General features: G+C 35.8%; 1 protein-coding gene across 1 annotated transcript in view; it reads left to right on the plus strand.

Moving 5' to 3' along the window:
• Positions 1 to 23,902, plus strand: part of TBC1D32 (TBC1 domain family member 32) — a 179,136-nt gene that overhangs the window by 75,507 nt on the left and 79,727 nt on the right. The window contains exons 19-23 of the mRNA XM_082855382.1: positions 425 to 563; positions 3,158 to 3,245; positions 5,093 to 5,211; positions 8,151 to 8,267; positions 14,958 to 15,046. Coding sequence (XP_082711508.1) covers positions 425 to 563; positions 3,158 to 3,245; positions 5,093 to 5,211; positions 8,151 to 8,267; positions 14,958 to 15,046 — 552 coding nt within the window. The remainder of the gene's footprint in view (positions 1 to 424; positions 564 to 3,157; positions 3,246 to 5,092; positions 5,212 to 8,150; positions 8,268 to 14,957; positions 15,047 to 23,902) is intronic.

Consider the following 23,902-nt stretch of genomic DNA (forward strand, 5'->3'; position numbering starts at 1 on the left):
GATAAAATGCCTGATATGCTTTAGACAGTCAGAAGACAGATACTCCGTAATGAAAAGAAAGTATAGAAATAATGGAGAGTTGGGGCTTGGGGAATCCAGGCACAGCAGAATTATAATAGGAAAACAGAATGAAATTAAGACCTGGTTGAGAGAATCTAGGTGTAATGAAAATGCTGACATGTTCAGTTAATACTTGATTCATTTAGTGAAGGAAAATTATTGGATAGAAGAAATAAGAAAAACAACTCACTGTCAAGGAAACCATGATGTTTATCTTATTTTTAAACATTTGAGTACTTTGTAGCCAATGTGTACTCTATAAATTTAATTGTTAGTAGTATTAAGCTGTTTTTTTTGTTGTTGTTGTTGTTTTCAGTTTTGAGTACAATAAAGACGTTCGTACCTTTCTTTTTACCTGTTTCAGTATGGCTTGCGAAGAGAATTTGTTAGACGATTTACTAAATTTTGCTGCCACTCCCAAAGGACTACAACTTCTTCAAAGAACAGGTGCCATCAATGAATGTGTGACATTTATGTTCAGCCAATACGCAAAAGAATTAGAGGTGCGAATTACCATCTGCCACAGGCAAAAGGAACTTTCCTTTCTGTAAAAGCCATTAAGAACATTATTCTGTTTTCTTTGTGTGAAGAGATTATTAAACCTCAATTAAAAAACCATATAGCATTGTAATATTTAACGATATTTTTTCAGGAAAGCTTTAGAGAGTTGATGTTGGTATCTGTGAGTATTTTACAGGCTGAAACAACTGGATGAAAATCGAAAAACTCAGTTAATCATCTAGATGTTTTATAAATGTGGTATCAAACATCTGGCTATACTAAAACTCGGTGGAATTCCAGGAGAAAAACCTTTTGGGTCTAAGTGTATGTGTCATTGGGAGTTTGGGGTTCACATTTTGGAAGAAATAAATATATTTGTAGAGGGGTTTTGTTATTGGTACCATTAAATAAAATTTACTATAAATTTAGCCCTTTATCAGACAGAGATCTTTGAGGTATAGTCATCATTTTGCTGTTACAGTAAATATCCCTAGATGTCAGGGCTTCTTAGGATCATAGATATGCTTTTAAAAGTGTTTCCTTTATCTCTGGAAGCTATTGTTTCTTGATGTTCAGACTTCTTATTGTAGCCTAGCAGAAGGGGCTAGGGTCTCTTGGGGATCTTTTTTTTTATAAGAGCACTAATTCCATTTGTGAGCACTCTCTACCTTCACAACCTAATAGCCTCCCAAAGGCTCCACTTCCTACCATTACTTCCAGGGCTTAGGATTTCAACATAGGAATTTTGAGAGGAGATAGACATTCAGATTATAGCACATATAGAAGGTTTTCAGGCTTTTAGTTTACATAAATTGTGTTTTGATCTGCTGGTGAGTTTGAATTTCTCCTTGTGTACTAGTTAACCATTTGGGTTTCCCTTTTTTTTTTTCTTTCCATTTTTGAAAATATTCAAGTGACTGAGAGAGATTTTTCTTTCTCATTCAGATTCTTGAGACCATGTAGACATAGCTTTTTACTGTTGTGATAATATACCTAGGACTAGATGTCATTTTTTTATATTCATAAATTTTAAAACAATCTGGTCTTCCTTTTAATATACTGTTTGTTTTAATAGAAGATATTGTTCCCTGGACATCAGTAACTTACAACCATATAATTTGGTGCAGTAGTTTAATGTTGATTTACACCATTCAAGACTTTTTTGAACATTTAGATTCTCAGTTATCTTGTAAGAAGGCAACTAGACTTTCCTTAATTTTGCTGAAGAGAAATTGGAGATCCAGGCTGGTTATAAATGATCTGCTTGTGTTCACACATGTAGTTATTGATGGTAGTAATACTGGAACTCAGATTAGTCTTAACAGTGTCCGTGAAATCTAAGTCTTGTTTAGTGAAGCCCCTCTAGCTTCTCTGAAGTTTTCCTCTGCCCTTCCTTTTTAGTATTTAGTGTTGATCTGGAAGACCCCTGTGGCTGCTAATATCTGAATCAGCAGTGTCCTTTGGGATGATTGATGAGCAAGGTGTTTTTCCCATTGTCATGGAAGAAGGCAAGTGGGAAAAAAGATAGACATTTATCTTGCTGTACTTCTGTGTTATCCCACTGCAGAACTAATGGATGATAAATTAAGGAAAATGGAAAATAAGAGTAATAAAAATGGAAAAGGAAGGCAAATTTATAGAGAGATGAGCAGCAAAAAATTTTAAGAAATAAACCTAATTGTTTCCCATGGTCTTTTAGTCCCCCCCTGCCTTTTTTTTTTTTTTGCCCTTAACATGGAATGTATAGTTTATATTTTAAAAATTTGATAAAAACATATCCTTATCCTTTTAATGAAATGTTGAAAAATACAAATTCTAAATGGTTAGCTCTGTTTAGAAGTCAAACACTTTGTCTAAGGTCAGGCTGACCTATAAAGTCTGAGGAAGGAGGAATATTTTATAACGTCTTTATTTTCTTATTCTGATTTCTGCTGAGAGATACTTCTGAACTTTACCATGAATACATGGATGATATTCTCTGTGAAATAACAAATTATTTAAGGTTTTCTACAATGTTGTTTAGAAACCTGTATATTAAATGAGGATTGTGTGTGTGTGCGCATGTGTGTGTATATAACTTCCTTCTTTAGGAAAAAAATCACATTGCCTCTAAAACTGTCATTTTTAAGAAGATACCATTATTCTTTTTAAAGTCGTTTATTTGAAGGCCCAGTTAAAAAACTGGCAGTCAATACAGATTAATTAATGAGAATTTATTATCAAAGAACCAACCTAAAGAATAAAATAGTAAGATAACAGAAATTAGAATTGGAAGGAGTTTGTCTTCATCTGGTCCAAAGTCCCTTATTTTATATATAAAGAGACTTAGAGACATAGTGACTTGTTTAGGGTCATGAAGCAACATAGTTTTAGGGCTGGTTCCAGAACCTAGATCTCTGAAACAAGATTATCAAAAATATTACATTAGTATTAACTCACTGATTGTTATAGTTTGAGTTTTTTCTGCTCTTGTTATCTTTTCTTGAAAGACTGTCCAGCATTTTAATAAAGAAATCAGTAACTCTACATGTAACATGTAAGTAAAATATTAGCATGCTGTGTTTTCCTGCTTCTCATTATTCCTTATTTATGTTAGGTCAGCAGGCATAAAAAGTTTGGCTATGGAGTTCTGGTTACACACGTGGCATCAACAGCAGCAGGTGCAGTAGCACTACAAAGTTCAGGTAAGTTCTTTAGAATTATAATTTAAATAAAATGAGTGAGTCTATACAAAATTTAACTGCCATGATCAAGTATCAGGTATTTCACTCAAAAGTTCTTTTTCCCAAGTTAGGCCTTAGGTAAAAAGAATGTTATTGGGATTTCCTTTTTACCTTTTCTCTTCCGTGCAATCCTACTAGGAATTTTTTTTTTCCTCTGTAAAAAAAAATATATAAATTTTTTCTTTCCTCAGAACAGTGGTGCATAATGATCTAAACTGAGTTATATTTGATGGCTTTAAGAAGACTTCATCTTATAAATCAAAAGTTTGTCATCCTCTCTTGGTATAATTGCATCTGATAGGATTTAATGCTCAGTTTCAGTAAATTATATATAAATCAAGATTTCCAGTCATAATGATCACACATACATGCCATTTTCTTATTCCTTTTTCTCTTCCTTTCTTGAAAGATTCTCTCTCACCCACTTAATTTTCACCACTATTTTTGGAGTTTGTAGTTGGCATGTATTGAATATTATCTACTACAGATTGGATTTTTAAGACATTCTAACATTGGGAAATTTAATATATTGTATATTAAGGTTATCTGAACGCTGAACCAGAGACAAGATGTAATCTCTAATAGAGATGCCGTGATTATATTTAAGTCTTAGAAGTGAAGAATCATAACATCAGTGGTCACTATTGATTCTCTCCTCAAATGTAAATATTTTTCTATAGTGTATCTTAAATATTTTTTGGCTGGACTAATTTGGAATACTTATGAAATATGTTTCTTGCAGAAGCTGCCCTAAGCTGAGCCACTTACTCTTTTACTTAAAATAAAATCCAATTTATTTATAGTATTGAGGGACACATTAATGGAAGCATTTGAAGACTAGATTCAATCCCAGATTTTCTTGTTGCTCAAGTCATTAAGCTTCTAAACCTCATATATCCAACTTTTCTTGAGAGGATTAAATGCAGTTTTTCATAGGACAAAGGAAGGAAGACTAACACTGCTCGAGTTCCTCTGATGTCTTGGTACTATATTAGGACCTCTGTGTGTATCATCCCATTTATACTTTACGGCAACCCTCAAATGCAACACTTTTCTCAGCTTTCAAATCGGGAACTGATGCTCTTAGAAGTCAAAAGATTCAAGGACATGTAACTAACAAGCTGGCAGATTTGTAACTTGAACACTGCTATTTTCGATTTCAGAGCCTATATGTTTTCCATTGTACCAGAGGACCCTTTCTGCTCTAATGTGTTATTACGATCTTGCTGATTTATGATTAGGTGTTCTGTCTTGCACCTTTCCATATGCTTTGATTCCTCATAAAGGAATTTGATAATTGGGCTTAATAATCACTTTCATTTAGATTTATAGTATCTGACTCAGGAGAATTTAAAGACTGTATAGAGCCAGAAGTTGTATGAAGTGGAGAAATGTTCTAAGCATATGGAAATGCAAAAAAATTGTTACACTAAAGAAAGGGAACACACACTCTTTGGTTGTTTACTGTGCCTCCAGGATACCTCCTTCTTTACACACATACACCCCAGCTTTCAGGCTGCATTTCACTATTAGCTTATTTGCTGAGTAACATGTAAACCTTATTTTTTTCAGGAAAACATGCTCGGAGAGGTCATTGGCTAAAGGATAAAAACTGGGGCTCAAAATTCAGTCCTCTAGGGAAATAGTCTTTGAGAGTTTAGGCATTCCATAGTTATATGATAATGGCACCAAGGATACAAGTATGTCTTCTGTCAGTGTGGACCAGTCTTGTTAGAAGGATAATTATGTCTTGCCTCCATAATCCAAAGAAGTAGTATATTATAAATATGATGTAAAATTCTTCTTAGGGTTTATTAATGCACTTTTAACTGAATTATGGGCCAATCTGGAATGTGGAAGAGATGATGTTAGGGTAACCCATCCCAAATCTACTCCAGTGGACCCTATTGACCGAAGCTGTCAAAAGGTAAGAAATGATTTAACTAACAATGTATAGAGTTGAAATCTCTCTCTCAAATTACTTCATCCAGACCTTAATCTATATTCAGTTACAACCAGCAGCCTTTCCTAATTTTTTTCCTTCCTTTCTTTTATTTCTAAATTTTTATTTTTAAAATAAACTTAGTAAAAGACAAATACCAGTGTTCCCTGTGAATTGTCTTGCAAGGACGTTTTTCTTTTAGGATATTCCTACTATAATTTTACTCAATTAATAAACAATACACACCAGACATATTAAAAAATCAAAACAACAAATGCCGACTCAAAGGAAGTAGAAAAAGAACAAACAAACCCAAATTTAATAGAAGGAAAGAAATAATAAAAATCAAAGCAGAAATAGAGACTAAGAAACCAATAGAAAAGGTCAGTGAAACTAAGAGCTGGTTTTTTGAAAAGATAAATAAAATTGATAAACCTTTAGCCAGACTTCTCAAGAAAAGAGAGGAGCCAAATAAATTGGAAATGAAAAAGAAGTTACAGTCAGTGCCACAGAAATCATGATATTACTATGAACAATTATATGCCAATAAAGTGGACAACCTAGAAGAAATTGTATATTTCTAGGAATTTATCCATCTCCCAAGACTGAATCAGGAAGAAATACAAAATATGAGCAGACAGATGACCAGTAATGAAATTGAATCCGTAATTTTTAAAAGCTCCCAACAAAAGTCCAGGATCAGATGGCTTCACAGGTGAATTATACCAAACATTTAAAGAGTTAATGCTTTTCTTTCTCAAACTATTACAAGTTTAAGAGGAAGGAATGCATCAGAATTCAGTCTGTGTGGCCGGCATCACCCTGATTCCACAACAAAAGACTGTGAAAAAAAATAAAAAATACAGGCCAATATCACTGAATGTAGTTGCAGAAATCCTTAATAAAATACTAGCAAATCAAATTCAACCATACATTAAAAGGATCATACACCATGATCAAGTGGATTTATCCCAGGGATGCAGGGATGGTTCAGTATCTGCAAATCAGTTGTTGTAATATACCACATTAACAATTGAAGAGTAAAAATCATATGATCATCTCAATAGATACAGAAAAAACGTTCGACAAATTTCAACATTTATGAAATTCTCAATTCACTGATGTATGAATGGATAAAGAAGATGTGGTATAGGCATAGAATGAAATATTACTCAGCCATAGAATAGAATGAAATCTTGCCATTTATGACAACATAGATGGACCTAGAGAGTATTATGGTAAGTGAAATAAGTCAGATGGAGAAAGACAAATACCATATGATTTCACTTTTTTTTTTTGTATGGTAAGTTCTGGAATTTATTGTAAAATGAGATTTTTCTAACTATCCACAAAACTTATCTCTATGTTTAAGGTTTTTCCTATATGTTGCTTTATTCAAAAAATATTTTTTTTGAATATTATGAAGTTAATATTAATTTGAATAGTATTTGGTCAAATACGAACAACTACAGCAACAAGGCTGCACTGTCTATGAATGTGAATATGTGAAGAAGAAACATCATTTACTAATTTGTAGAAGATGAAAAAGTTAACATGATTTCACTTATATGAAGAATCTAAAAAATGAAGCAAATGAACAAACATAACAGTCATAGATTCACAATAGACAGGTAGTTGCCAGAGGGAAGTGTGGTGGGGGAATGAGTGAAATAGGTGATGGAAATTAAGAGATACAAACTTTCAGTACAAAATACATGAGTCAACGTGATGAAATGTATAGTGGTGAATATAGGCAATAATAGTATAATATCTTTATGGTGGTAAAGGTGGTCAAAATGTACAAAGGTTCAGTTATAAGTAGGTAGTAGGGATGTAATGTACAATATGATTAATATAATTACCACTGCTTTATGTTATATGAAAATTGTTGAGTAAATCCTAAGAATTCTCATCACAAGGAAATTTATTTTTTCTATTTAATGTTGTATCTATATGAGATGATGGATGTTCACTAAACTTATGGTAATCATTTCCTGATTATGTAAGTCAAATCATTATGCTGTACACCTTAAACTTATGTAGTGTTATATATCAATTACCTCAAACTGGAAGTAAAAAACAGCTGAAACAAAAACCAACCAACCAAACCTAAGAAAGCCTTGAACACTTAGACTCAAATCTAATAGAAAATTGTCATGATTATTTGAAGGAGGGGGTGGGCAGAAGATTTGACACTGAAGAGAAGAAAGGTGTCAATTAGTAAAGTGCCTTGAAAGTCATGCTAAGGAGTTTAGACCTGATGTTTAGTAATGGGCAACCACTGCGTGCTTCTGCATAGGGGATCCAAAGAATGAACTGTGCTGGAGAAAAATATTCAGATTCTTGTCGATAAGACAAGAGCAGGAGCTTAAAAATTTCATGGAGAGATTAACTTGGTAAGATTGCACCAGAAAATGAGCGGGTTTTCATAGGAAAAGCCATGGTTTTTTCTAATAACTATATTTAGATTACTTGAATTTCCAGTGAATGTAGTTAAAGGATAAAGATAGCCTTGTGACCTGAGTGCTATAATATATAGAATTTATTATTATCTTGCTCCAGAGCCCCAAAGTATTTTTCTTATATTTTCTTATGCATTAGATATAACAGTGCAAAGAATGAGAATGATTGCTCATTTCATTTTTTGTCAGAACCTAACTTTGAAGAGATACGTGATATTTTAAAGCATTTTCCAGTTCTCATTTATGTTTTGTTACAGTTATGTATCGTTAGGACATAGATTATTGTTGACGTTAACTATTTTGTACTTATCATAGATGCATATATTTCAGTTATATGGATTGATTAGGCTTATTTTAAAAATTGCCCTTCGCATTAATGAGTCTTCCTTGGATGTGGTTAAAAAAAAATGAACCCTTTGAACGACTGTTTTTTTCTCCCCCTCCCACCTCCCCCCACCCCAGTCTTTTCTAGCACTGGTGAACCTGTTATCTTATCCTGCTGTTTATGAGCTTGTAGGCAATCAGGGTCTTCCTAATAAAGAAGAATATTCTCTTCGTGAAGTCCCAACGAGGGTTATTGTAAGTCATTTTCTTTTAATCTTTCACTCTTATAGTGCCGCTTTTTAAGATCTGTAGTAAAAATGCAATTTAACAGAAAAAAAGGTATACTAAATCACATTTAAAGACTGTTTGATTTATTAACCTATAGAATGTTAGCTTCTGAATTATCTGTAAATGGAATCTTTGATCCGCTGTCTAACGGTGGTGGCACCTATTGAAATAACAAGGTTAAGTCTTCCCAACTAGGAAAGAGATTTGGCATATATAGAAGTATGTGTATGAATTATTTTTAGGTGACTTACGTTAATAAATTGTATCGAAGGAGTCCAGTGCATTTTCTGCCTATATTTTAAATGAACTACATATTACTGCCCCATGAGGGCAGTATATACATATTTATTTAATTTGAGACTTATTTTATATTCATACTCTAAGATGGGTAATTTGTTTTAATCATTCAGAGACATTTAGTTCCTCATCTTTGGGTAAGTTTATGAATTGAACACACATAAATATGTGTATATATGCACATATATATTAGTAAAGAATTACTTAGTTCTGAAATTCTGTTGTTAATCATTACTTTTATTTCTGGTCACTTTGTCCTGTGTGTTGTCTTTTTTTTTTTTACGGTTTTGACATTTTGAATTCTTCTAATTCTTTTGACCCTAAACATTTTATTTTTTTAAACTTTCTCTACTTTGGGAAATTTTTTATGATTTATGTGAATGAAATATAAAGATAGGTATTTTTATCATTAAACTTTTATATTCTTGAAGTGTTCCAATTTTATCTTATCCTTACTTGTATCTTGGCACTTCTCTTTTTTTGCTTGTTTAATTTTTAAATTTATTTTTTTATACAGCAGGTTCCTATTAGTCATCAATTTATACACATCAGTGTATACATGTCAATCCCAATCTCCCAATTCATCACCCCCACCCCCATCCCCCCACAGCTTTCCCCCCTTGGTGTCCATACGTTTGTTCTCTACATCTGTGTCTCCATTTCTATATCTTGGCACTTCTTAAGTAGTTTTATAATTAGCCATTTATGCGCCTGTCTTCCGTACTATACTGTGAGGGCCTGAGAGCAAGTAGGATATCTTAGTCATATTTACATATATAACATAGTAGATATCCAGTGAATGGTTTTCAAAAATATTTCTAATATTATTACCTTTATTGAAATCTGTTATGGAACACAAGTACAAATGAATTATTTAATCTAGCGCAATCGCTTGGATGTTTGTTCTCAAGTTTTCATGGATGTTCTACAGTGCATAGTCAGAAATATCTTTCCACTTATGTTAGGATTGGTCTTTTAGTTTTTTTAAATAAATTTATTTATTTATTTTTGGCTGCGTTGGGTCTTTGTTGCTGCGTGCGGGCTTTCTCTAGTTGCGGTGAGCAGGGACTACTCTTCATTGCAATGCACGGGCTTCTCATTGCGGTGGCTTCTCTTGTTGTGGAGCATGGGCTTTAGGCGCGTGGGCTTCAGTAGTTGTGGTGCTCGGGCTCAGTAGTTGTGGCCTGCGAGCTCTAGAGCACAGGCTCAGTAGTTGTGGCGCACGGGCTTAGTTGCTTCGTGGCATGTGGGACCTTCCAGGACCAGGGATCGAACCCTCATCCCTTGCATTGGAAGATGGATTCTCAACCACTGGACCACCAGGAAGTCCTGCTCCTCTATCTTTGAGATTACTCTTTAGTGGTACGTAGAGCTCTTACTCATGCCTTTTTACAGTTACATAGTGCTCTTGTGTGGATGTACTAGAGTTTATTTATCCAGTTGTCTATTGGTGAACCCTTGGTTTCTTTCAGTCTTTTACTATTATCAATTATGCCAAAATTAATAGCCTTGGCTTATCTTGTGTTTACCAGTATGTCTGTAATTTTTTTTTTTTTTGTATTGCTGCATAACAAATTGCTACCAACTGAGCAAATTAAAACACCCACTTATTATAGGTCAGAAGTCAAGTACTGTGCGCCTGGGTTTTCTGCTCAGAGTATTAAAAAGACTGAAATCAAAATGTTGGCCAGGCTGAGTGCTTGTCTGGAGGCTCTGGGGAAAAATCCACGATAACAAATTCGTTCTTGTTATTGGCAGAAGTCAGTTTTTTATAGTTGTGGGACTGAAGTGCCTGATCTCCTGCTGGCTGTCAGCCGGGGGCTGCTTTCAGGGCTTTGTCGGATTGTTCCCTCCATGTCAGCATTGAAGAACTTCACTCACGCTTTGAATCTCTCTGACTTCCTCTTCTGTGACCAGTCAGAAAAAACTCTGCTTTTAAGTGTCTCATGTGATGAGATCAGAGCCACCCTGATAATCTCCTCTTAAAATCAACTAATTAAGGGCTTTAATTACATCTGCAAAATCTCTTTATAGCACTACCTATTGATACATTAGTGTTTAAGGCCTGAGAATCTTGGGGCCATCTTAGAATTCTGCCTACTACTGATTTTTGGGCTGGATTTCTATAAGTGGGATCCCTGTGTTGAAAGGTAAATTCATATGTAATTTTGGTATGTATTGCTAGATTTCCAACCACAGGGAATAATTCTTCTGCATTCCCATCAATAAGATATTACAGTGCTTGTTTCCTGACAGGCTCATAGAAGATAATGTGGTCGGTGGTTTAGATATTTGTCTGACAGGAAAGAAGTGTTAATTTATATTTTTCTCATTATGAGCAGAATATCTTTTCACGTGTTTAATGTCCATTGACGTTTCTTCTTCTCATAGTGGTCTTTCAACTTATTTTTGCTTTTTCTCTATTTGTGTTATGTTTCTCAATTTTAAGAAATTCTTTATACTTTAAGAATATTTGGCCTTCACTCTTCATGGTTTCCTATTGAATATCTACCAAAATTCTAAGCCCTGGAACAACTTCCAACTTGTACTTGTGTATATTAAAGATGAAGGACACAAAATATTCTTTTCCTCTTACAGATATATTTTTCAATTGCTTTTCTATTTCTTTTCTATTTATATACATTGTATATTAGGTTGGACCCCTTTAGTTATTGGAGAAACTCGATTTGAATTCGTTTAGGCAAAAAAGGAATTGACTTACCATCTTGCAATAAAATCAGGGACAAGTGGAAATAGAACTTTGAATTCAGTCAGGTCGACATCTGTCTCTCTTGCTTTCCCCACTCCCTTTCTTTTTATTGCTCTCCATTTTGACTTTATTGAAAGGCATATACATAGTATAGTGGTTAAGAGTTTGTATTCTGAAGCCAGACTACCTGGATTAGATTTCTGGTTCTGCCTCTTACAAGCTGTGTGACCTTGGACAAGTTTGACCCATTTTCTCCTCTGTTAAAAAGAGGGCAATACTGTTACTATCTCAGAGTTGTTGTAAGAATTAAGTGAATTGAACTAAATTAAATATAAAAGTTTAAATCACTGACTGGCAGATAAGTGCTATATAATGGTTTGCTGTAATTATTATTAATATGTTCTTCTGCAGATGGTGTCCTCTATAGAAGAACACACGGGAGGGACTACCTGTCATTCCATAGTGACACGTTCACCATCCCCCCTTGTGTTAGTTTCCTAGGGCCACCATAACAAATTACCACAAAGTAGGTGGCTTAAAACAACAAATTTATCCTCTCTCAGTTCTGGAGGCCAGAAGTCTGAAATCGAGGTGTCCACAGGACCACATTCCCTCCAAAGTTTCCAGGGGAGAATCCTTCCTTGCCTCTTCTCATTTCTGGTGGTTTCAGGCATTTCATAGCTTGTTACTGCATCCCTCCATTTTCTGCCTCCATCTTCACATGGCCGTCTCCTTTTCTGTCTTAAATCTCCCTTTGTCTTTCTCTTATAAGAACACTTGTCATTAGATTTAGGGCCCACTTGCCTAATACAGGATGATCTTATTCTCAAGATCCTTAATTTAATTACCTCTGCAAAGACCCTTTTTCCAGATAGGGTAACAATCATAGGTTCTGGGGATTAGAACATAGACATATCTTTTTTTTAGAGGGAGTCACCGTTCAACTCACTACACCCCCAGAGTGGCATTTTCCTCTACCTCCTGTCTATAGACTGAATGTTTGTATACCCCCCAAATTCATATGTTGAAACCTCATTCCCAGTGTGATAATATTTGGAGGTAAGGTCTTTATGGGGTGACTAGTGCCTTATTAAAAACCCTAGAGAAACCTCTCACCCCTTCTGCCATCTGAGGACACAGCAAAAAGATGACTGACTGTGAACTAGAAAGTAGGTCGTCACCAGACACAAAATCTCTGGCAACTTGATGTTGGACTAACCAGCCTCCAGAACTGTGAGAAATAAACTTTCTGTTATATATAAACCACTCAGTCTGTGCTATTCTATCACAGCATCCAGAATGGACTAAGACACTCCCCACTTTGAAAAATCCCAAGGGAGGACCTTAATAGACTGAGTTTTGTTCATAGATGTTTATGGACTAACCAATCACAAACCACTCCTAATAGTGCAGGTATAGGAGTATTGGCATTATGGTTGACATATTCCTCACCCTTCACTTGGCCCTTTCTTAAGTAAAAGGGATCAGATAGCACAAACACAGCCATTGGGACAATTGTAAACAGAATAGGCACTCAAACATATATTGATTTATAGAGAATGCATATTCCTCTTTGTTTTTCCAGTCGTGGTTTCATTCTGGCTTACTAGATTACTGAACATATTCCCAAGCTAGACAATATGCTTTTAAAAAAGCACAGAGTTTCAGACTCCTTTTTGAGTCCCAAGCCTTACTTGCACTAACTTATTTCTCAGAAGCTGTTGCTTAATTTAGGAAACTGTTTGCCTTATTGACACACATTGTAGTGCTTACCAACTGAATTTCTCCATAAGGTGGGCTTCCCGGGCGTTTACTTCCCTAAGTGGTGATCCATCAGTGTAATCCTCTTTGAAGAAGAATTTATTTACTGTAACATTTGTTCTCTGAAAATGCATTATCATTGATAGATAGCTGCTATTAGCTTGTTGGTAATACATTCTCTACCTTGTATTCTTACAGTATCTAGTACTTAGATTCAGAACTAGAACTTTGGAGTCACAAGGTGTCATGTACTGTTTTTAAATGAGTGTCCAGCTAAGTAGCAGCCAACAAGGACAGATTATTTAAGATAGCAATCTTTTCATTCTTCATTGTTAGGCAGTTTATTTAATATTTGCTGATTGTAAACTCTTTGTGCTAATATCATTTACACATTTTACAAGACGTTTGTAGAATGGTAAATGCATTCCTAAGTGTTCCATGTAAACTTTCAGTTGGTAAGTTCTTACAAAATCCAGTTTTTACTGTGTCTTGTTTAGTATTTTTCAGATGTGATTTTTAGATCCATTATTTCCTCCTCCTTACAGTCTTATTTCCTGGCCTCTTACGTATTTGATATGTTTGTACTATCATCTACATAGACCTCAGGAAATATTATGTGACTTTATTCCCTAGCATAACCATTCCTCTTTTGCCCTGTTGGTTACAGAAATATCTTGAATTTAAACTCGTGGAAAGTAACAAGTTTCTTGATCAGGAAAATGATCAATGAGAGAGACAAGTATTTGCTATGAATAAATTTCTTAGGCCTGAACCCAAAGATATGCACAAAAGCCAGGTCTTATAGAAAGAAAGGCTTTTAGACAATGCTCAAAATTTTGTGATAGGCTTAAATTGTCAGTGCTTGGGACAATTGATGGCATCTAGGCATCAGGTTCTCTCTGTACTTGCATCAGTGATTTTTAAGCATGGTTACCCATTGCAACAACTGTGGGAAGCTTTTACAAGGATGTTAATGCCAGAATCATACCGCAGGGATAGTGACTTAATTGCTTTGGGATAGAGCTTGGGCAGCTATTACACTTACTTTTTTTTTTTTTTTTTTTTTTTTTTGGCTGTGTTGGGTCTTTGCTGTGCATGGGCTTTCTCTAGTTGCAGCGAGCGGGGGCTATTGCGGTGCCCGGGCTTCTCATTGTGGTGGCTTCTCTTGTTGTGGAGCATGGGCTCTAGGTGTGCGGGCTTCAATAGTTGTTGCATGCAGGCTCAGATGTGGTTCGCGGGCTCTAGAGAGCAGGCTCAGTAGTTGTGGCTCACGGGCTCTAGAGCACAGGCTCGGTAGTTGTGCACGGGCTTTGTTGCTCCGTGACATGTGGGATCTTCCCGGACCAGGGCTCGAACCCGTGTCCCCTGCATTGGCAGGCAGATTCTTAACTACTGTGCTGCCAGGGAGGCCCTATATTTACTTTTTAAGTTCTCTAGGTGATTGCAGTGTTTGCTCAGGGTTGGAAACCACTGCTTTACATGAGCAGAGAATATCTATTAACAAAATCTCAAATAATTCCTAGATAAAACTATTTAAATCCACTGTTCATGCTTCACATTTTTAGAGTTCATATTTGTTTTTCAAGGTAGTTTACATTTTTAGCAGTTTAAACAGTATTTAACTGGCTGCAATAAGCAGCTTTGGCTAAACATTTGATTCATTTCAGGAATGTTTACACGTCTTGATGCTCATACCACACCCAGACCAATTAATTCAGAATCTCTAGGGGTGAGATTTAGGTTTAATTAAAAAAATGTTTTTTTAAACAGCTCCCTACATTCAAATGCAAAGCCGAGTTTGAGAACCACAAATCTAAATAAATATTTGTTGATTTGATTTTCTTTAAATGGTTTCAGCCAAGAACAGTCTAACTAAGTCTCTTTTACAGGATATTATTGACAGACTTATAATTTTGAATTCTGAAGCCAAGATTCGTTCTTTATTCAGCTATGAACAATCACACATCTTTGGTCTAAGGTAAGATGCTGAATTTCACTTGATGTTTTCTTATTGCAAAAACAGTTAAGGATATGTTCTCTATCCTTTAAAAAAGTATTTAAAATAAGCTGATTTTTAAAGCATGTTTAAATGTAATTTGTCTTCCTGTAATATTACAAAGTAAATTATAGTCACTAGATTTTTACATTTTTACGTTTACATATAGTCACTAGATTTTTAGGTTCTGTACTATCACCGTGTATTTCACTTTTGCTCAATTCATTAGAGGCATTCTGTGGACTATTCAGTTGACTCAGAAGTCAACTGGGGCTTCCCTGGATTGGTGTTGGATTGGACTCCTGCCATAATGTAGTCTTGAAAGAGGCCTAGAAATGGATGATTTATCTTGCCCAAATGTTGCTCCTCAATGTTAATCATACTCTTTAACCCAAGGTTTAAATATTTTCTGGTTGAATTTATATTCCTTAACATTTAAAAGCAGCTGAATTAAAGAAAATTTTTACTTTCATAGGTTCATGATTTCCTTTCTACTAGCAAAGTAACTTTTAAAAGTATGAGGGGGAGGGGGTCAGTGAGAATGTTCTACCTAAGAAATAAAGCAATTACTTTTCTAAAATTAGATTTCTCTAATGGTAGTGTATATTATAAGTCTTAAGCCTTTTTTTTTTACATTCATTAATAGCTGAGTTTCATTTTTGGATTTATAGTTCAAAGAAGGTAGGAAAAAAAGCTGCAGCTATTATAGTTCTTTGTGGTGGTATGCTCTTTATCTCAAAACGTACTTTCACATTAAATTTTAACTTTCTGTGAATAGCATTAGATAATCATATAGCAAGCAGTGATGAGGAATTCTGGGGAAAACCTATCAGTAGAATCTCCTTTTGCATAGCAAGTATGTTTCTGAGTTTTCTAATTATAGAACATAGATTTTGGTCTCTTGTTATTAATATGTTGAGTAAATTTTTTTTTCTGTATGTTTTCTTTCTTTTATAGAGTAATATTTTCTTTTGGTGTTCTTCTGGCAAAATATTTAGCAGTAGGATTTTAAGTCATGTAAAAAGCAATCCAAGAAGTAAAATGCTCCTGGGAATAAAATATATTAATTTGCATAGTGTATGCTTTCTCATAATGTCTAAATGGAAACTAGAAAATTTGCCATCCCATTGTAGATACCTATAATAGCCGTGCAATATAGTGGTCAGCAACATGGACTCTGGAGTCAGTCTACCTACTGTTTACTAGTTTTGTGAAGTGAGATCTCAGTTACCCATCTGTAAAATGGAGGATAACTATATACTTTTCCTCACAGAGTTACCATGAGACTTACATATGAAAAATTAGAAGGGCTTATAGCAGTGCTTGGCACATAGCAAGCACTATAAAAATGTTAGTAATAGATATAAAGTAGCAGTACTTCGTTTCTTTATATCTGTCTACTTGCTGTATATGGTTTTTGAGTTTTACTTAGGAAATAAATTGACTTCATTTTTTCAGTATCTCAGTCGTCTTCCACATCTGCCAAGAAATGTGCTGTTTACAATATCAGCATTCAGACAAAGAGAATGACAAAACCACTTTTTGAGGAAAAGTTTGTATTTTAATTTTATGTGTCTTTTAACAAATTTTTCTTTGACAAGAAATTTCATGGTATTTTGAAGTCCATTCTTATAATACTCAGTTGTATTTTTAAGTTATGCATCTCAAGTTAACTTTGTGACCGCCTGGAGGGGTGGGATAGGGAGGGTGGGAGGGAGGGAGACGCAAGCGGGAAGAGATATGGGAATATATGTATATATATAACTGATTCATTTTGTTGTGAAGCTGAAACTAACATACCATTGTAAAGCAATTATACTCCAATAAAGATGTTAAAAAAAAAAAAAAACTTTCATTTTTTAAATGAAACTTTCACTTTTCTATGAAAGTTTACTTTCATTTTTTAAATGAAACTTTCATTTGTCTATGAAAGTGTACTTTCATTTGTCTACTGTTTCAGTCTAGCATTGGTCACTGAGGTCCAGTGGTGATAATTTAAATCATAGCTTAGTATTATATAAATCTCATGTTTCTATGTATTTCAGATTTTTGCCTGTATCATTTTCTTTCACTCCCACAGTTTTTCATTTTTAATTGTACTGTTCCCTCCCAGTAAGTCATCTCATTAATGTGTTTGATTTCTACATTTAGCATTGCTTTGTTCAATTCACTTTATTTTTTTTCCCCTTGCTTCAGAAATCTAGACTAGCATGATGGTAAGTTTGATACAATTTCTTTAGGTTTACCACAGCTCTTAGATGAGGCTAATTTGGGGCTTAAGGAAATGTGGATTTTCACATTCAACAGCATCACATTCTATTTAAGTTTCTGAATTTTTATTTGCCAAGATCTTCTTACAAATCTTATATCGTAAATGACTAATATACAAGAAGCTTGCTCCTTTGATTAGCCCTCCTATCCTCTTTGTTTCCACTTCCAACCTGTCCTTTTCTACTACTGGTATCAGTGTGCAGACATGCCTTCACATGTCCCATTTTACAATGAAATGAAACAAAACACACGCACGGAGAAACTCCTTGACATCACATCTCTCTGCAGTCACTGTCCGATTTCTCTGCCTCTTGCAGCAAAATGTATCTATACGAACTGTCCCTACTTGCTCACCTCTGCTTACTCCTCAGCCCCCTTAGATTTGACACTGACTTTACAGTTCTGTCAGAACTGCACATCCTACTCATCTCAAGGTCACTTATAGCTTTTATGCTGATGAATCTAGTGGATTCTTCTCTTGATTCTCATCTTACTGTAAGTAACATTTGAGATAATGGGCCATTTCTATGTGAAAGTTCTTTTAGCTTCTGTGATACCACATACTCCTATGGCTGCAGTTTCTCCTCCTTTTCATTCTCTAAGCAACCTCTGAATGTTCGAATACTCAGGGCTTGGTCCTGGGTCCACTTTTTTTCTTTACACGCTGCCCCTAGTTCATCCACTTACTCCTTTGCCTTTAAGTATCATCTGTATGCCAACGGATGCCCCAATTTATATCCCCAATCTAAACTATCATTCTGAGCTACCAGACTCATAATATATGACTGCATCCTGATATCTCAATTCATACATTTCTCAGATATCACAAACTTGTCTAAAATTGAACTGTTGGGTCTTCTCCCACAAAAACAAAACAAATCTTTCATTTCCATCTTATTAAGTGGCCCAACTATCTATTTAGTTGTTCAATATTGAGTCATCTTAACTTTCTTTCTTTGTGTTTCAAACAATAACTTGTCTTTATTATAAAGAAATTAACCAATGCAGGAAATTAAATACAATAAATTAAATGAAATTCCTCCTAACTCTGAAAGTGATATTATTAACACTGAGGAAAATCATTCTAGATGTCTTATATGCATATACAGACAGAAGAATAGGTATATGGAAATATTTTATAAAAATGGAATCATAATATGGTTCATATTTTAAATTCTAAATGAATTTTATAGAAAAGGAAAAGAAACCCTAGTGAAACAGAAGGAATTGCTGAATTTCAAATAGCTGTTTTTTCACTCCAGAGGTAATTATTTCCCCAGCATTTCCTAGAGCTTAAGAACAAAGATTATATAAAACACTTCAAGTAGTTTGAGCATTGTAATTCACTTTTAGACAGTATGCTCTGTGCTACATGTGGGAGATGTAATAATGTGTAAATGTGATGTGGTTCTCATTCTCTTTAACTTGGCTACCTAGTGAGGAATTGGATTTTAAGATAATGAAAAATGTGAGGTAATTAATGCAGAAGAGAACAGCATCTTTTTTTTTTTTTTTTTTTGCGGTACGCGGACCTCTCACTGTTGTGGCCTTTCCTGTTGCGGAGCACAGGCTCCGGACGCACAGGCTCAGTAGTTGTGGCTCACGGGCCTAGCCGCTCCGCGGCATGTAGAATCTTCCCAGACCGGGGCACGAACCTGTGTCCCCTGCATCAGCAGGTGGACTCTCAACCACTGTGCCACCAGGGAAGCCCGAGTATAGCATCTTTATAAAGCTCTCCATCTTCCCATTTTAAATAATTGGCAATTCCAGACTCTATTATGGGCCTGTCAAGGAGCTCCAGAATATCTCCACCTTTCCTGTGTATAATATTTTCCACCTTACTCAGCCTGAACTAATTTTCTGAGTAAGTTAGACTTATCTCCCTCAAGCACAGTGTTTATTATTGCCTCTATACCTGTTTGTCTTGAATATTGTCTTCACTTTTGCTGTCTTTGTACAAATTTGGATCATCCTTCAAGGAAAAGCTTGCTTCATGAATTACTTTCTCCATGACTTATTATAAGAACACTCTGATAATTTTCCTGAATGTCCTTTGCCTTTTTTGTCATTCACACATTCTTAATTTTATTTCCGTCTCTGACTAAAACTTAAACTTCCCAAGGGAGTATCATTTTCTTTTACTTTCATGTCCACCACATTGCCAAGTACTTTTTGGTTATTTGTTTAACATTCATTTGCTAAATCTGTTGATTAAAAACAGTTGCCTGGAAACTTTTTTAAAGAAAGTTGTACATTTATTATATGCTGCGTGCAAATTATTTTCTTGAACACCTGTCTTTTAAGGGCACTAATTAAGGCACAATGAGGTTTTTGTCCTCGATAATTTGAGCTATAATTAACATGACGTATTAATTTCAGGTGTGTAACATAATGAGTTGATACTTGTATGTATTGTGAAATGGTCACCACAAAAGTCTAGTTAAGATCATCATCATACATAGTTACAGGAATCTCTTTTCTTGTGATGAGAACTTTTAAGATTTACTGTCTTAGCAGCTTTCAAATACGGAATACACTCTTCACCCATTTTGCACCCCCCGCCCCCCGCCGCCGCCCTTGGCAATCACCAGTTTGTTCTCTGTATCTGAGTTACTTGGTTTTTTTAAAATAACATGCTTATATACTATGTCTTGATTTTTGAAATTTAGATTTGATCTCTTTTTTGAATACTTTTAAAATTTTTATTTATTTATTTGGCTGCGTTGGGTCTTAGTTGCAACACTTGGGATCTTTGTCGCTGCGTGTGGGATCTTTGTCGCAGCATGCGGGCTCTTTAGTTGCGGCATGTGAACTCTTAGTTATGACATGTGGGATCTTGTTCCCTGACCAGTGATCGAACCTGGGCCCCCTGCCTTGGGAATGTGGAGTCTTAGCCACTGGACCACCAGAGAAGTTCCTGATCTCCTGTCTTAAAGAATTTCGAGTGTTAGGACTTAGGTTTCCTCTGCCCTCCCTCTCTCCCTGCTCTATAGTTTCATCACAATCTTGCTTAAATCATTATTGAAAGTTTACATTATTGTGTCTATATAAATATTATTCATTTATGGACCAAGTAGTATACTATGACTATTTCCTTTTTCCTACTTTATTTTTTCTGAAGTTAACAATTGCATGGCTTTTTCCCATTTGCTTCATTTTCTGTGTATCTACTAATGTATTTCCAGACTGTCCTAAAAAAAAAAAAATACACTACGTCTGCTGCTGCATAACACTTGTATAGTGCTCATTATGTCCCAGGTACTGGTATTAGTTTCACATTTAAATCTCTTAATTTTAGAACCACCCTATCAAATAGGTACTCTAATTAGCTTCATTTTTTAAAATGACTCAGCTGAGCCACAGAAGTTAAGCCTTTTAAGATGACACACCTAGGAATTAATGAAGCTGGTATTTGGACCCAGATGGTCTGGTTCCAGAGAATATAATGCCTGGCCCATACATTGCATTCTTTTACAACAGGCGTCCCCAACCCCTGGTACCGGTCTGTGGCCTGTTAGGAACCGGACCGCACAGCAGGAGATGAGCAGTGAGAGAGCCAAACTTCATCTGTATTTACAGCTGCTCCCTATCACTCGTATTACCGCCTGAGCTCCGCCTCCTGTCGATCAGCGGCAGCATTAGATTCTTAGGGGAGCTCAAACTGTACTGTGAACTGTGCATGTGAGGGATCTAGGTTGCCTGCCCCTTATGAGACTCTAATGCCTGAGGCGATCTGAGGCGGTGATGCTAGTGCTGGGGAGCGGCTGCAAATACAGGTTATCATTAGCAGAGAGGTTTGACTGCACAGAGACCATAATAAATCAATTGCTTGCAGACTCATCAAAACCCTATCAGTGAGTGGCAAGTGAAAACAAGCTCTTGGCTCCCACTGATTCTGCATTATGGTGAGTTGTATAATTATTTCATTATATATTACAATGTAATAATAACAGAAATAAAGTACACAGTAAATGTAATGCGCTTGAATCATCCTGAAACCGTTCCCCCCCACACCCCAGTCCATAGAAAAATTGTCTTCCACGAAACCAATCCCTGGTGCCAAAAAGGTCGGGGACTGCTGTTTTGCAACATAAATGTCAAGGGCCTTATAACCATTCTGTCCAATTATATTTTATAGTCTCAAGGTTTTTACATTCTTGAAGGCAGGGACCATATCCTGTTCATATTTGTGAATAATAAACTAAAGGATATCAGGTAATATTTTATCTTTTTTTCTTATATCACATGTGTTTGTACTGGAGGATCTTTTAGCCTTATATATCAGCCTTCCTGGGATTTCCCTTCACCGTCATCCTGGGAGTTGCTTCTTCTCTCTTCTGATTTGGATTCTCTTTCACCTGGGATTTAATTTCCTATTTCTTGGCTTACTCCCATGTTTTGATGGAGATAACTTTTTCAGAAAGGATTGGGGGATGGAGATATCCACAATATAATGTCAGGAGCTACAAAACAAATGGGTAAGTTGTAACTGATTTAGTAGGTCAGCAAAGCTAAAAGTAAATTGGCAGGGAATGCCCAGAAGCAACTTTTTATCACAGTATTCTAGAAACACTAGGAATTAGAGACACCACTGAAAATGGAGATGAAAATAGAGGATTAGGTGTGAAAGTCTAAGATTTTCAATAATAGGATTAGTTCAAATTATAAGATTTAGATATGCCCTCACATTCTCTTAATTCCTACCCACTCAGCCTAGGTTACTGTTCTTCCCAACTTCGGCAGCACATTGGAGGTTTACCTTCTGGAAATCGTGAATCAGAGACAAGTGCAGCTAAGGGAAGCGGTATTGTGTTGAAAAAGATTAAATGTTATTATCTGTCAGTTCAAGAGATATATTATCATTCAATTTACTCTCTTCCCCAAATTTGTTTTTCTTAGCATTAATAAGGCATTATTTTTCCATCTGCTTAGTTTTTCCCTTTGTATCTACCAGTAATATATCTCAAGACTTTTTCTGCAAAAGCATAATAATAATAATGTCAAATATAACAGTGCTTACTGTGTGTCAGGTATTATTCTAAGCACTTGGAGGACTGGTTTAAGAAGATTGGTGGAAGAGGTATATAGATGATCCTCTGAGAATACACTCAGATTGAGGGAGTATTTTTGACTCATGTCAATGCTCTGATCTCTCCTTCTGCAAAGGAGGTAAAATAATCCCTTTTGTTTGGCTCAGCCTCTTTCCTCAGCTACCCTAGTGCTCACTCAGCTGGGCTTATGAGCAAAGTAGACATGGTGGCAGGGGCTAGACATTGTTTATCAAATAAGGATCAAAAAACAGGAATATTTATTTAACAAAGAGAACATGGATTTGCTCCAAAATGTTAGGAGACCATGTGTGTATCTTGTATTGCCCCTTGCTAGAAGCTCCGTATAGTATCTAATCAGACATTAAGTTTGAACATTGAATCTGCTGGATTAAAGGCTCAAGTGATAGAGTTTCTAGATTTGGAGCCTGCCTCAGATCTTATTCTAGCCTCTAGGTCACATAAAGTTGATAGTTAGGGGTTACTTGGTATAAATCAGAGAAGCATACCCAAATATTGTAGGTGTTGCTTCTAAAACTCACAGAGGCTAAAATCATGCATTATGTCACTTCCTTGGTGGTAAATAGTATAAGATTTAATAATACATCATGTATATTACATGTGATATCTTGACATTCTAGGGCACTAGAACTCAGAAACTTCACTGAGATGCCAATGAAATGTCCCAGTTTTTTGGATCTCTCACTCTGGCACACCTATTTTTTTTTTTTTTTTTTTTTTACTAAAACATGTAGAATGCCAGATACTTCCTTTTCACCTAGGTCCAGTTAACATATCATCGGTAGAGTAGTTTTTCATGATGACCTGAGGGATGATAGGACAGTCAAGGCTGCCCTGGACTAAATTTTGTTAAAATGAAAGATGTGTTACTGTCCATGTTGGGTGAAAGCAGACTGCTCCTGGTATTCACACTGGCCAAATTAGCAGTATCTTCTCAGTTAGAGGCTTTGTTAATTTACTCTCCTAAGGAGACTTCATCCTGATTATGTCTTTTGTTACATATAATTAACAGGTACACTAAGGCAGGAAACATGTGCAGACTGAGCAATGCAGTATTAAGTGTCTAATAAAGATAGGGACTTAGCCTTCAGTGCCTGGGGTGAGATGAGAAAGCCGTTATTAGATGTCATCAATAAACCTGACTCAAATAAGGCAGTAAATTTTTTTTTTTTTTTTTTTTTTTTGCGGTACGCGGGCCTCTCACTGTTGTGGCCTCTCCCGTTGCGGAGCACAGGCTCCGGATGCGCAGGCTCAGTGGCCATGGCTCACAGGCCCAGCCGCTCCGCAGCATGTGGGATCTTCCCGGAACGGGGCACGAACCCGCGTCCCCTGCATCGGCAGGCGACTCTCAACCACTGCGCCACCAGGGAAGCCCAGGCAGTAGATCTGATTGAATATCAACACAGGTATACAAATTCTTTCATGGAGTTACTACAGGGGCCTGGATCCTTTCCCACTTTAAATAGTCATGTCATGCCTCCAAAAGCTTTGCTGCAGG

Source organism: Leucopleurus acutus (assembly GCF_964270905.1).
Source record: "Leucopleurus acutus genome assembly, chromosome: 15".
NCBI classification, from domain to species: domain Eukaryota; kingdom Metazoa; phylum Chordata; class Mammalia; order Artiodactyla; family Delphinidae; genus Leucopleurus; species Leucopleurus acutus.